General features: G+C 34.6%; 3 protein-coding genes across 3 annotated transcripts in view; 1 reads left to right on the forward strand and 2 right to left on the reverse strand.

The window, feature by feature from the left end:
- Positions 1–420: 420 nt before the first annotated feature.
- On the reverse strand, positions 421–6,589 carry LOC107746036 (exosome complex component RRP45-like). The gene is made up of 11 exons (XM_016560091.1): positions 6,405–6,589; positions 6,183–6,277; positions 5,931–6,050; positions 5,266–5,368; positions 5,051–5,188; positions 4,857–4,939; positions 4,153–4,285; positions 3,969–4,057; positions 1,824–1,970; positions 1,491–1,609; positions 421–614 (listed from the first exon to the last, which is right to left on the reverse strand). The coding sequence occupies exons 1-11, from the start codon at positions 6,468–6,470 to the stop codon at positions 421–423; spliced, it is 1,287 nt and encodes a 428-aa protein (XP_016415577.1). The 5' UTR covers positions 6,471–6,589.
- A 3,109-nt stretch (positions 6,590–9,698) lies between these two features.
- Positions 9,699–11,573, forward strand: LOC107746037 (paired mesoderm homeobox protein 2B-like). Its single transcript, XM_016560092.1, has 3 exons — positions 9,699–9,891; positions 10,970–11,157; positions 11,292–11,573. Exons 1-3 carry the CDS (start codon positions 9,699–9,701, stop codon positions 11,571–11,573), a joined length of 663 nt encoding a protein of 220 aa, XP_016415578.1.
- A 396-nt stretch (positions 11,574–11,969) lies between these two features.
- LOC107746015 (LIM and calponin homology domains-containing protein 1-like) overlaps positions 11,970–15,273 on the reverse strand; it is a 51,410-nt gene continuing 48,106 nt past the window's right edge. The window contains exon 33 of the mRNA XM_016560052.1: positions 11,970–14,284. Within this exon, the coding sequence (XP_016415538.1) occupies positions 14,259–14,284 (26 nt within the window). The 3' untranslated portion in view covers positions 11,970–14,258. The remainder of the gene's footprint in view (positions 14,285–15,273) is intronic.

Genomic DNA, 15,273 nt, shown 5'->3' on the forward strand with positions numbered 1-15,273 from the left:
ATTATATTTATCAAATAAATCTAACAAGATTCCAGCTTTTTTATTTTTTGTTTTTGACAAAGCTTTTGAGTATTGTCTCAAATAATCCTTAAATACTATAAACATGGGGGGTGATTTAAACAAAAATCTACATTTGTGAATAAAATTCTTCGCTAACTAAAGTAAAACATTAATCAACAAACCTTTTTTACCACCTTCTTCATAGTTTCCATACTTAATATTGTAAGGACAGGTTAAATTCAACCACATTTCCCTCTTTTAACCGTAATTGCACTTTGTCCCAGAAGACACTAGAATATTTACAAGCAAAAAAAATGTATCTGTATTATCTGGAGATGAGTTACAACATTTACATAATATAATTTAAAAATGAAATCTAACCCTTAGAAACTCTCCAGAAGGGTAAATATCATATACAATTTAAAGTGAGATTCTCTCAGCTGTCAGAGCGGCGTGCATCAGGATGGCGCGCATGCGTAGTAACGAGTTAAACCATGCTTGGAAGTTAGTACACAAGATATTTATGGACTTTAGTAAGTAGGTAGGAGGACAATAGACTGGAGGCAGTATACTCTTCAAGATAGAAATCTGTGACAATCTAATCATCACTTCATCTGTACACACACACACACACATACACACACACACACACACAGGGTTTTAGTGTTTCATGAGGACTCTCCATAGACATGATTTTTATACTGTACAACTTTATATTCTATCGCCTAACCCTAAATCTACCCCTTACAGAAAACACTGTATTTTTTAATTTATAAAATAAATAAATAAATAAAAATAATAGTATCATTTATAAGCTGTTTTCCTCACAACGTCAAAAATTTCAGGTTATACTATTCTTGTGAGGACAATGGACATGTAGTCCCTACAACACACAGAATATATGGACCATACACACACTTATTTTTTTTGCCAGACAATTCAGTCTCAGACTTCAGAATGAATATATATATATATATATATACACACACATATACATACACTACCGCTCAAAAGTTTGGGATCAGTAAGACTTGTAATGTTTTCTAAAAAGTCTCTTATGCTCATCAAGGCTGCATTTATTTGATCAAAAATACAGAAAAAACATATTCTTAGAAAAGATTTATATTTTGAATAAATGCTGTTCTTTTTAACTTTTTATTCATCAAAGAATCCTGAAAAAAGTATCGCAGTTTCCCCCAAAAAATATTTGGCAGCACAACTGTTGCCAACATTGATAATTCTAATCATAAATCAGCATATTAGAATGATTTCTTGAGGATCATGTGACTGAAGACTGGAGTAATGGCTGATGGAAATTCAGCTTTGCATCACAAAAAATAAATTATATTTTAAAGTATATTAAAATAGAAACCATTATTTTATATGAATACTTTCCGTACCCACTGTATATATATATACACTATGTATATATATATATATGTGTGTCTACAATTACTCTACAGCACAAAAACACACGTCTGACACAGTACCTGTTTTTCTGTCCTCTGTCTGAGGTTCATCCTCTTCATCCTCATCGAGTGCCCACGAGTTCACGATGCCCTCACCTACCTGTGCAGTTCCCATGGCAACAAGAACAGGAGAAGGAACACTGGCTCTGGGGTCAAGGGGTAATATTCAGGTAAAATAATTTATCTGGCACAGCAATAGGATATATAAGACAATATTCCTTTAGCATTTCATGCATCTCCACTGAGACATCACTCTTGTACTTCTGCATTTCTAAACAAGATGTTAAAACATTCTCAATCAACATGAGTTTTTCTAAAACTATCTTTAAAGATGCTGTATGGGCCAGTAGATACGCTTCTGTGGTAGTTTCTGTTCTGTTCACAATGTCACTGGCAGTCTCTTTGACATCTGTCATCTCCACCGGGGCGTCGTCTCTCTTAAGGGTTGTGATTCGCTCTTTGGGCATGGACTCAGCAAAGCCAAACTTCCCACCCTCCTTTCTAAAAGAACAAGCATACATATACATACATTATATAGATATTAAGTAAAGATCATGTTCCATGAAGATATTTTGCAAATTTCCTACCGTAAATATATCAAAACTTAATTTTTGATTAGTAATATGCAACTTTAAAGGCGATTTTCTCAATATTTTGATTTTTTTGCACCCTCAGATTGCAGATATTCAGATAGTTGTATCTCGACCAAATATTGTCCTATATCCTAACAAACCATACATCAATGGAAAGCTTATTTATTCAGCTTTCAGATGATCTCAGTTGTTGATGTACATGTGTTTTTTTTTCCAACATGAACATGTGAAACAATGCAAACACAATAACCATATGCCAACTCGAGTGTATAAGTACATGCTTTATAGCCATTTTTTTCATTTACTTTGCACTGTGCGCTGAATGCTTTTTTTTCTGTACATTTTTTTTGTTTGCACATAGACTTGTGCCTGTATTCTGTAATGCGATATATCACGGTAATGAATATGCACGATATTGTTATCGTGGGCACTTCTAAATACCGTGAATAATTATATATTACAAATTATTCCGAATTTTGAATGCATTTTAAGAATACTTTTCCCATCAACTGGTCAAAATGCACAACACCGCTGTATGCTGCGTGAAAGACGCGTGCGCACTCTGATGTAAACAAGCGCGGATGTGAAGCACATGGCGGAACATGTGAGAGACGCTCTGGATGAAAGCGCACTTTCACTCTCTGACAGCAGATGGCGCTAAACTGCAGAAATAATAATAATAATAATTCATTTAAATGCAGCCGTTACCCCGGAAACCCTGTAAACAAAGCAGTTGCACTACTTTCTGTTTCTGAATTGTGTTTAAATGATTTAAACAGCCATTCAGATTTGTGTATTTGCTATGATGTTCATCACAGCGCCAAATACTTATTAAATATACTTAATATTTAGACTTAATAGGCTATTTTCAAACTTTTTTTTTACATTTTAATCTGGACTACAACATGCCCTAGATATTGTTTGAAAGTGTTTTGATTCTTTATTGTTCGGTCACACTTTACATTAGGGCTTCATTAGTTAACATTAGTTAATTCATTAGTTAACATAAACTGCCAATGAAAAATTCTTCTGAACATTCATTAATCTTAGGTATTCCAATATTTAATAACAGGATGTTAAAATCGAGAGTTGCAGCTGTGTTATTTAATGAGCTAACATGAACTAAGACTTGTATTTTTTAAACAAGGATTAATAACTTCTGTAGCAAATGTAGCTATTGCTCATTGTGAATGTTAATGCATTAACTTAGGTTAACTAATGAGGTCTTATTGTAAAGTGATACCTATTGGTCTTTATAGTTCTTTTGCACTTTAATTTAATTTTGCATTTAAATGTTCAGTTATTTTTGTTATAAGAAAAAAGTTATTAAACCTGTTATACTGTATTATGACAGCACTTTTTTTAAACTTAATTTCAATATCGTGATAATACCGTATACCGTAATAAAAGCATTAGCAATTAATCGCAACATGAAAATTTGATACCGGCATATCCCTAATCTCGACCAAATATTGTCCTATCATAACAAACCATACATCAATGGAAAGCTTATTTATTCAGATTTCAGATGATGTATAAATCTCAATTTAAAAAAATTGACACTTAAGACTGGTTTTGTGGTCCAGGGTCACATATACATATATATATATATATATACTTAATTACAGATATTTTATTAATATGTAATTACAAAAAAAAATTGTTATATTAATTTATAATCTAAATGTTAATTATTTTATTGCTTTATATTTGCTGTAATAAGACAGAAAGAGTGATAAAATGACTTTTTTAATTAAAAAAAGACAACATCTAAATTCTAAAAAATTCTAAAAAAGACAATTCTAACATCTAAATTTAAATACAAAAAAACACAAAATTAAATGGTTACAAACAACATTAAACATTAAAAAACAACATTAAACATTAAACTACACACACATCATACCTGATTTTTCTGTCATTCTCTAAGGCTTTGTTGATGAGCTCTGTAATTTCAGAAACTTTTACGCTTGCTATTTTGCTGCATCTTAAAACCTGCAAGAAAACAAAATGTTCATGATAAATCAATGAAATGAACTAAAAACAAAATAAAATTGGACTAAAAATATATAACTAATACACACTCTTACCTGGTCTTTGAGAAGCATGATTCCTCCACTAGACTGAATGGAGCAGATCTCTCGATGTTTGTTCATGGCTATCACCAATAATCCATCCTTCACTCGCTCTTCTCGTTCACAAGGGTCCACAAGCAAATAAGAGCTTAGGAAGAAATAACAAGTAAGCAAAGAATGTAGAAAAATCATTTCTTAAATGTCAACTGAAAACAAAACAGCATGAACAGAACAAAAAGGCAAAATAAGTTCAAAATGCAACTCAATACATAGTAGTATTTGCTACAACCTTTATTTATAAAGCACTTTATACAATAAAGATTGTTTCAAAGCAGCTTCTCAGTATTAAATAAGGAAGTAACAGAATCAATGATGCAAACTTCATCAAATTCTGCTGTAAAGCAGCTCTATAAAGACAGAAATTACTCAGCTCCAGTCAGTTCAGTAACTATGTAAAGTTCAGTATATAGAATATATAGAAGTTCAATTCAGCTATAAGCGGGTCAGCTGAAGACAGAGTGTCATTATTCAGCTCGAGTCAGTTTAATGTTTATTGCATTTAGTTCAAAAACGATGTCGATGTCACAAAATTGGTCAATTATAAAAAGCAAAACTAACTAAACAAACTCTAATGCATTCTGTTTTTCCAGTTGCCTGCAGAATAAGATCAGTAAAATGTGTGTTGTTGTAAGAGATTGTGTGCATGTGATGTTTCTCACCCCTGCAGGAAGAAAGCAAAGCTGACACATATAGGCATGTGATAAATGCTCAGTGGAATAGGATCTCTCTCCTCTGGACTGAACTGTTCAAAAAAAAAAAAATCATGAAAAATAACGAATACAAAATAAAAACCACCTGCCAATCGCATACATATAAACAGCCTAGGCCTCTTTTCTGCGGTTTCAGGACTCACCACAGTGACATCTCGTCCCTGAATAGCGACATCTGGCCGCCTAAAATGTGAGAGTGCAGATATGGCAGCAATGCTGGCTGCATCCATCAAGTTTCCATCATGATTTAACACATGGACATCAACCCGTATCTGCCAAACCTGTAAATAACAAAGGTACAGGGAGTGAAGGGACATTGCATGCGGGACATGGGACAAATGACAGGTGTGCGTATTACCTTTTCTCCTGAAACTACACAGAGAGACTCCGTGTCTATGCATTTGGAATTCCTCAGACACCTCTCAAGCTGTCTGTTCAACGTCACCAACAACTCTGACTGCCTACAGAACACACACAGAAACACAATGAGAAACACACAGGGATTAGGAAATAAGAAACCACACACACACACACACACACACACACACACACGCACACGCACACACACACACACACACACGCGCACACACACACAAGAGAGAATAAAGTGAGCGACGCCTCGTGGTACCATCACAGAGAGGCTCAAAATCACTTTCCAGAACATTCTCGTTCACTGTTCCTGGCTGGTGGAATGATCTTCCCACCCCTATCCGGAATACTGAATCCCTGACAATTTTCAAGCGACAGCTGAAAACTCATCTCTTTAAATGCTACTTGACTTCATCTTAAAAAAAAAAGACTTAATCTTTCTCTTTATTTATTACTTCCCTTTTCTAGTTTGTACTTATTTGAACAATGCCTAAAACTTGGTATTTCAAGCACTTCCTGTGTCTGTTTGCCTCTTTAAGAAGAATCGCTTTATGTATCCCCCAATTGTAAGTCACTTTGGATAAAAGCCTCGGCAAAATGACTAAATGTAAATGTAAATGTAATTTGCAAGACTGTGTGTATATAAATGTGAACCTGTTTGGCTCAAAGGCTGGTGATGCCATGGGAGACAATTCCAAATTAAAAAACATGATGCCTTCTGTGGGACGTGAATCTTTTGGAGGGACCAACTCACAAGATACCTGACACAACACCCTGGAAGGAAAAACACGTGTTAAGAATGGGTTTTCCAAACAAAGTAGATTGTGTTCTTCTAAACAGCACGCAACTGATTATTTGTTATGACTTTAAAATCGGTGGTGTAGAGAAGCAATTATTAACTGATACCTTGTTTTTCCAAGTTCCACGCTACAGCAGCCATAATCAGTTCCAAAAGCGATTTTAATATTCCGGTAATCGTATGTCTGTCTCCCATCTAAGCGCTACAGAACACAGAAATATGGTTCAGCGAGTCAGACAGAGATGTGGATTGCAGAATGACAATGATCAAAACCTTAAGTATTACTAATGATATCACATCTAAAATATATTCAACAAGGTGTAACTAACTTTTTTCGCTTCTATAGCTTTAAGAAGAAAACGCCTCTCGCAGTTTGACAGCGGAGTATCCCTCATTTTGACAGCTTGAATGTATCACATAGACAGCTCGATCTGTCGCTGCATCCTCTCGCACGCTTCATTCAGCGTAGAACCGGCGCAATGTTATGACGTAAGTGTAACAGTGGCGCACGGTATTTGCGTATGCACTGAATGAGAGCGGTCAGCGCTTAGTTTTGGATGTGATTAACAGTAGGACATATTGTTTGAAATGTCATGTTCCACCAAAAGCACACAAAAAAAGAAAGAATGAAAATTAAATACATAATATATAAATATATAATTCAGTATTGAAAATGAGATGTAAAAAAAAGATTTCTCACTTTCCGTTCAAGGTTTAAAATAATATATAGGCTAAATAATTTTTTTTTTATTATTATTACGTTTTCCAGACATCATTTTGTTGAATTGTTATTATATATTTCAAATAGCTACCTCAATTTAGGCTATGTGTGTGAGAGAAACTCGCTTATTCTGATTTTTTTAGTTTGTGCATGTCATTGTCCCTGAATTGATTACTGTTTTATTACTTTATTATTCGTTATCTTTAGCCTGGAAATCCAGCTGTGAAATACAGAATTGCAGCAAGATTTTATTGTTGCATAACAAATAGTTTCAGCTAAAACGAGCCTACCAATAGATAAACACTTTGAGATAATCACTTTGTTGTAAGGAAGAAAAAAACTGAAATTTAAGTGTGTCAGCAATTTCTGCAGAACTAAAAAGAGATACTAAAATTAGAATTTAGTTTTCTTCCCTCCTGGATGAAATGTCGTCAAAAGTTATCAGAACAGACTCAAACATATGCTTAATTTTGTGTACAATTTAACAATATTCAATAATCAAATGTTTTAGAAATTTAGAAAATATTTAGTGGATTATATCAGTGCATTACATATTAGATTTTGCCTATAGAGCACCAAATAAGTCAGAACCACCACTGATGGCAGATGTTAAACTCTAGATAGACTCATTTTTTTGTAGCTACATGTTTTTGAATTATAATTTTTTTTGTATATGTATTTCAAAAGTAAATACAGATTTTAAGTGTCACTTAAATGGCAATTCTATTCAATATTACTGATACAATACACAACATTACTATTAATTCAGAGTAAAATGATGTTGGTGTGGGGCCTCGGGTTTTGACTTTGCTTAGGGCCCCCAAAATGGTAAACTCGCCCCTGCTGCACATGAAAAAAAAAGAACAGGTCTGTTTTAATTATTTTCTTCCATTTTACCTCGGACCTGCGTGCTGCTGTAAACAAAGACGGAATGATTGATTTCTAAAAAGAACAAGTAAAAATGGTATGATTATGCATTTTTGAAAGCAAATAATCAATGGACAAAGTTATCTTTAGTCAGTTATAGCTGGATTGTCCGTCTTCCAAATTGATCTGTTACTGAGATGAAACATTTTCACCCAGTCTGGGTCGTTTTGGCAACCCTGGGTCAGAGTGTGAAAGTGATTTATTAAGCAAATTAAGCGTTTATTTAAAAAATTATACTGATTTATGAATCACTCTCCTTTCAGTGCAACAATTCAGATAGTTTGATGGATCATAATCTCATGCAATCTGTAACAAAATAATGTGATTTATTATGTGATATTATTGGAAAGCTATTGTTAAGCTCGAACGCGCCTGTGGCAAATTCACATGTACGCAGATGTCCCTTTTAAAAGCGCTGTAATGGTACCAGCCGAACACGACTAATCATAGCAGCGTTGTGGATATTGTTCAGCTGGTGCTCTTGTGTAGGACTGTTGCTCTCATAACGTTATGATGGATGGCCAGTCCTTTGAGCGACTCAACGTGATACCCGCTTGTTGAGCACAAAGACGCGTGGATATTTGCATCATAAAAACCACTCTATCATCTCCCGTCTCTCTTTTCCACTTACATATACACTTATACCCAGTGTTGGGGGTAACGCATTACAAGTAACGCGAGTTACGTAATCAGATTACTTTTCCCAAGTAACTAGTAAAGTAACGCATTACTTTTTAATTTACAAGACAATATCTGAGTTACTTTTTCATCCTCAAAATGAATAAAAAATGAATGCAACTCAGAATATGACGCGAACCTGCAATAATTAAATGTTAAACAACACAAATATCCTTTATGTATTTAATCCCATTCTATTAACCAATGTCTTTGCTTCTGATCTTCGATGATCCAGTTCAACCGAACTAATAAGCAAAAATTACTCTAGACAACATTTGTGCGTCTTTTTTTATTGCTGAAGTGTGTTGAAATTTCTTCTTCCATTCTACTGTACGGACATAAATTTACTTTCCCTTAGATTTTAAAAGTAACGCAAAAGTAACGTAACGCATTACTTTCCATAAAAAGTAACTAAGTAACTCGATTAGTTACTTTTTTTATGGAGTAACGCAATATTGTAATGCATTACTTTTAAAAGTAACTTTCCCCAACACTGCTTATACCACACAATACCTCTTTGACTATAGTTCATGTCAAATGTCATGCAAGGTTCAAACTAAGAACAAATAAATTTGAGCCTATAAACAAAACGGCTTAAAACCTCGATAAAGAACTTCAGGCATCTTTATGCAGCAATGGCGGCACAGAAACCAAATCTGAAGCGGCATGAAACCACGAAAATGTGCATTAAACCACACAAAAAACGTTACAAGAAACTTAAAGGGTTTTAAGCCCTAAGTAGCCAATTTTTATATTATATGTCATTATTAATACATAATGTATGTAATTATCTTCTGAAATTCTTTTCAGCTTGTAATTCTATTGCCTGCAATGTGTGTAGCTAATATAAACTGTATGCTAAATCAAACGCATAACCTATAGCCTATCTACTGAATATAAAATGTTAGATTTTTTATGAAAAAAAAAATATTTCAAACAGTAAGTGTAAAACAAATCCCACTTGACTTCAGAGGTGTGGACCGTTCTCATAATTTTATTGAGTGAGAATGAATGAATGAATATGTGATTTGTGAAACAGTTTGTAGAGATTTGAAATGCAAAAATATAGATGTAGTTGTAACAGGCTGCAATCATAATGCTGCTGGCTGATATGATGCAGGTGGAGGCAGAGATGATGGAGAGACATGTCAAAAGCATAATACAATGAGAGCCACCGCCACGTGTCAGTGACCGACTTTATCAGCTGAACTTCAGGGCTAATAAAAGCCACGGAGCCCTCACATAAGAACAGTTCCGAGGACTGCACCAGAGAGACTTTGCGAGTGTTGCAGAAGTGATGGAGTTCAGTTACCTGACTTCCACTGCATACGAGTCTGGGATGGACACTGGCCGAACCTCTAGCCGCTCCACGGAGTTCAGCTCCTGCAGTCAGCCCTTCAGCTTTCAATATAACAGGTGCAATTTAGGAAACACAACCAGTTGCCATTTCATTGCGCCTGGTTCTCATCAACCCTCACACTACATAACAGGTTAGTCCTTGCTTTAATCATAATTATTAGTATATCAAATTAATTAAAGATATAATTGTTTGCATTTGGCTAAAATTTCAAACTTGAAACTTGACAGCTATAACCATTCACTACAGAAAAAAAGCAAATACTTTTTTTCATAGGTTCCCTTATACGTTCAAAAGCTTTGGGTAGGTTGTTTTTTAATTAAATTTTTTTTAAAAGATATTACTATTTTTATTCGGCAAGGATGCATTAAATTGATCAAAGGTGACAGTTAAGATTTTAAATTTTTTACTGTACATCTATTTTAAATAAATGCTGTTCTTTTGAACGTCTTAGAATATTTCAAAAAAAGTATCACGAATTCCACAAAAAAAAATAAGCAGGTACAACGGTTTTCAACATTTATTTTTTTTGTGTGTTTTTAACATTTATTTATTTTATTTTCATATGAAAATAATTTCTGAAGTATCATGGGACACCCGTGACGTTTACAGTTATTGATTTTGTTATTTTATTAAAATGCAAACAAATTAAGCTGGATAGAAAAAGTGTCATTTAATCAGTCAACATATAGTGTAATCTTTTACTGCTTTTTGTTCTGTAAGAAATGTTTACTCTGTTTAGATTTACAACTAACGTTAACGAAAACTGCACACAGAGCAACATTCTTTCTTGAAATTGCATTCCTATAAAAGATTAATGCTAGTCTATATTAGATATATTAAAATAGTTATTATTATTTAAAAAACATACACTTGCGGTAACAGCCACTGCATTTCAGCGTCTTGTAGGTTGTCTTTATATCGCTCATTTGTACAAGGTTATAATAAATACAGAATATTCCAGATCAGCGTATTAGAATGATTTCTGAAGGATCATGTGACACTGCAGACTGGAGTAATGATGCTGAAAAAGAAAAGGCTTTGTCATCACAGGAATAAATTACATTTTAAAATATTTCATGTTTTTTTCCCAAAAACATTTAAAAATCTTACCGACCCCAAACTTTTGATCGTTATAGCGTACACAGTTGCTCCAATTACTTATAAAACATATATATTTGTGTTCAATTAAAATGCCATTCAATTTCCAGTTCATCATAATCTTCTGGCTTATGAACAAGGCGTCCAGGAGAGACGCAAACAAAGACGCGTGCGCACCATCTTCACGAGCCCGCAGCTGAAAGCGCTCGAGCGCGTGTTCTCACAGACGCATTATCCAGACATCTACACGCGAGAGGAGCTCGCACAGGAGATTCACCTTACTGAAGCTCGAGTTCAGGTACCTGAGCATCTGCACTGATCATTCTTCAACTGTGTTTTAAGAGACCTCAAGACCCCCTTCATAAACTAGAGCAACGTACCTTACCATGTAGACAAGTGTATTCATTCATTATTTTATTCTGTTCTATTTAGGTCTGGTTCCAGAACAGACGCGCTAAATTTCGCAAACTGGAGCGTGCAGCTCCATGGATTGAGTCATCTTCTAAAGCGAACAGTTCACCTTCCCAGGACAGCTCCAAAACGATGACGGTCCCTGACCCAGACAGCACACAACCCACCCTTACCCGAAACCCAGACCACAAACAGGACAACAGCAGTCTCAGAGAGGACCAGGCTCCAGACGAATTGACCTTGTTCGCACAGAGGTCAAGAGGTCACCAAACTCACTGTGCAGCAACTCCCTGCATGTGTTGAGCAGTGAAAGAGTTCAAACCCTCAGAACCCACTGCATAGATCTCTATAGTGCCACATTTATGCTATTTATCTGTTAGAACCTCATGCAAAAAAAAGTTTGTATACATATGGGAGAGATACTAGACTTATATCTTTTTTTATTGATTTTATTAAAATGCAAATAAATGAAGCTGGATAGAAAAAAAAAGTGTCATATAATCAGCTAACACTGTAATCGTGTACTGCTTTTGTTCTGGAAGAGATAAATATAGCTAAATATTTAGATTTACAGTTAACATCATGTAACAAAAACCGCACACTTACTGTATATATATATATATATATACAGTGGTCTGAATACTTTCCGTACCCACTGTATATAAAACCATATTACAGTCACAAACACAAGCATGTGGGTCAAATGCAAGTGCATTTAAAACAGTTTATTACAGTTTATTTAAAAACATACACTTGCTATAAAAGCCATTGCATTTCAGCGTCTTGTAGGTTGTCTTATATCGCTCATTTTTAAAAGGGTATAATAAATACAGAATATGAAAGTATTTGTCACACACATCTCACTCATCCTTGGCTACTCTTTCCAGTAATTATTGCCTTCCGTTTCAGTTCATATTCTAACAATGCCACAAAATAAAACAAACCATATACAAGCAACAATCAAAACCGCCCGGATCTAAATGACAATGTTTTTTTTAATCTCAGATATTAACAGAAAGCATAAGCAGAAGTTAAAAAGCAGAAGTATATGCTAGTGTTGCTGAATGCAATCTGTCCTTGTTGTTGAATTTGATATTTGGATTTAACTCCTTTCCAGTTGATTTAGATAAATATAGATATTTAACAAGTGTACACGTCTAAATGCACATGAGTGAAGAGCTTACAGAGGGTGCGAGTTTCATTTTAAATCTCTCGCTCGCACATTCATGGTGTTTGAATAAAGTACAAGGGTAAAAGCGGAGTGCTCAGTGCATATGCATAATACTCTCACCAATACACATTGGTAACTTGAAGCTTTGGATGCAAGGGTGGCCGACGCTAGACATTTATCTAGGAGTGCATTTCTAAGGCACAACATTGCAGAAGAGAGAAAGGCAACAGAACACATTAAACCGATTGTAACGGAACAATTTCAAAAGCTAAAAGAAAAGGATTACACTTTACATTACAGTGTTTATTACATAATATACTTCTGATTATGTGGAGCTTCTTTGCACAGTTTATGTTATTACTTTAGTCATTCATTTTAGTAGCTTGTAACATGGACATTGTAATGTAAAGTTTCAGGGATCATGCAATCTTCTTACCACTCAACTGCAGAGGCAAAACGTAAATACTAAGTTTGAAAAATAATCAAATGGAAATGTAAGATCTACCCTTAGCAACATGCTGTCTACATGGTGTTAAACAATACTGCACAAATAAAGTGTCAAACCCCTCACTGATCAAACAAGATAAAACAGGCAATGAACAGAACGTTTCAATCAAAACCACTCCAGTTCATCTTTTCAAACCATAAATAAAAGTGATGGACAATCTTATCTGTATTCATTTCGTGTAGTCAGTTAAGGCTTCAGGACAAATCATCTAGGCCTAAGAGTCGCACAACATCATGCGTTCGTCTGTTAGTGGAATAACAGTTGCCTAACATACCTGCAAGGCCTTTACAAAAACTGAGATGATTTATTATTGATAAAATAATAGATGCACATTTTCTTGAATGAAAACTGGATGCTTGTGCTACCTCATGTTCCACAACAGAAATGGATTCAGGCTCACTCTACATTACAGTGCCCGTGTTACAATGCATTTACATAAGAAAGTTCTTGAGTAATACTCATGAACAACATGTAGTTAATTTGTGGAAGTTTAGAATTCCATGTCATTGCTGTTAGGCCAAAAACATCCTCTAAACAAGTACACGAATGCAGATGCTTCTAGCTATGCACCCTCAGTAGTGAGCATACTAAACTATAGTGTCAATTTCACACTTCAAAAAATGCCACTGGCTAAAACATCTAATAAAATGAAATATCTGCCAACTATGAAAATGAAATATCTGCAACAGTTTTAAGAGAATCTTGGTTTTAGATTTTTATAAACATTTATACGCTCTCTATATTAGTACTTTTAAGGTACCTAAATGGTATATATTAGTACCTTTTGAGAAGGTACTGCCCCAACTGTTGTGAGAGTGCAGGTGGCTACCTAAATATTATTTGAGTTAATGGCACAGGCATTTGACATTATGTCTATCACCACCTTTAGTACTGAGGTTTGATAGTGCACATTAATGCAAGAAAGCACTTCTTTATTTGCGTAAAGCGTTTTCAGGCCTTATCGTTATTGAAATGTGTGTAACATGGCCACTGTGAGGTAAAGTGCTACCAGTACTTCTTATTCTAGCAGTATGAACAGACTGCTGTAATCGCTGTAATATTCTATGGACTCTTTATCGTGTAAGCGATAAGGTCATATTTCAGCGAGTGCAAAGACAGTCAAATAAAGTCAAGAGGAAAACCCATCATTTGTCCACGATTCCAGTTTTGACATTAATGTCTATGCTTGATTGTGCTGTAAGGAAAACAGTTGGAAACGTCGTATAAACATAAAATCTGTTTTTCTTGGTTATGGTCCTGGGTTGGTTTAAGATTTCAGTTCCATTTCCTTGTCAGAAGTGCAGAGGCATCACAATGTTGTTGGCTGGCCAGCAGCTGCAAGGAAGGAGCACATTAAAACTGTGTTGAAAATTGTACTGAAAAGATGTTTAGGATTGTTCTACACTTGTACCATAACAAGGGTACCAGAAAATCATATTATCACATTTTTAAAAACTATGATACATTTTACTATAATTAAAAATATTTTATGGTAAATTACTACTAAAAATTGTATTTGTTTTTTACTGCTAAAAATAAATAACAAATAGTGGACCACCAATGAGACAATGTCAATGAAGAGCTTGATATGAATTATGTCATGTGATGTGTGAAGAAAACAAAGAAAAATCAATGCAAATATCACTTGACTGCACTATTTCTATTGTTCTTCTCTTCTAATGTAATTTTGTCAAATTATGTAAAAAGTGCAAATATCAAATATTATTAAATTGTAATGATAAAATACATTATAATATTTAATTGTGTGAATTTAAAGGGATAGTTCACCCAAGAATGAAAATTTGATGTTTATCTGCTTACCCCCAGGGCATCCAAGATGTAGGTGACTTTGTTTCTTCAGTAGAACACAAACGAAGATTTTTAACTCAAACCGTTGCAGTCTGTCAGTCATATAATGGAAGTGAATGGGAATCACGGCTTTGAGAGTCAAAAAAGCATACACAAACAAAACCAAATTAAACCCTTATACACCGCAATGTCCAACATCCGGTGCGTGAAGCGTGTACGTGCTCTGGCATAGTAGACATAGATATATATACGTAGATTCCTCATTAGTGACTGTTTCTATGGGCCGCGGGAATCTTCTTATATATATCTATGTCTACTATGCCAGAGCACGTACACGCGTCACACGCCGGATGTTGGTCATTGCGGTGTATAAGAGGTAAAAAATTATATAAATACTGTTCAGTTTCTTGCACAGACCGATCGTTTCGTGTCTTTACACATCAATGTATCGTCACGAGCCGCAGGGTTTAATTTGGTTTTATTTGTATATGTTTTTTTTTTACTCTCAAAGCCGT

Source organism: Sinocyclocheilus rhinocerous, unplaced genomic scaffold (genome assembly GCF_001515625.1).
Source record: "Sinocyclocheilus rhinocerous isolate Xijiao unplaced genomic scaffold, SAMN03320098_v1.1 scaffold288, whole genome shotgun sequence".
Taxonomy (NCBI): domain Eukaryota; kingdom Metazoa; phylum Chordata; class Actinopteri; order Cypriniformes; family Cyprinidae; genus Sinocyclocheilus; species Sinocyclocheilus rhinocerous.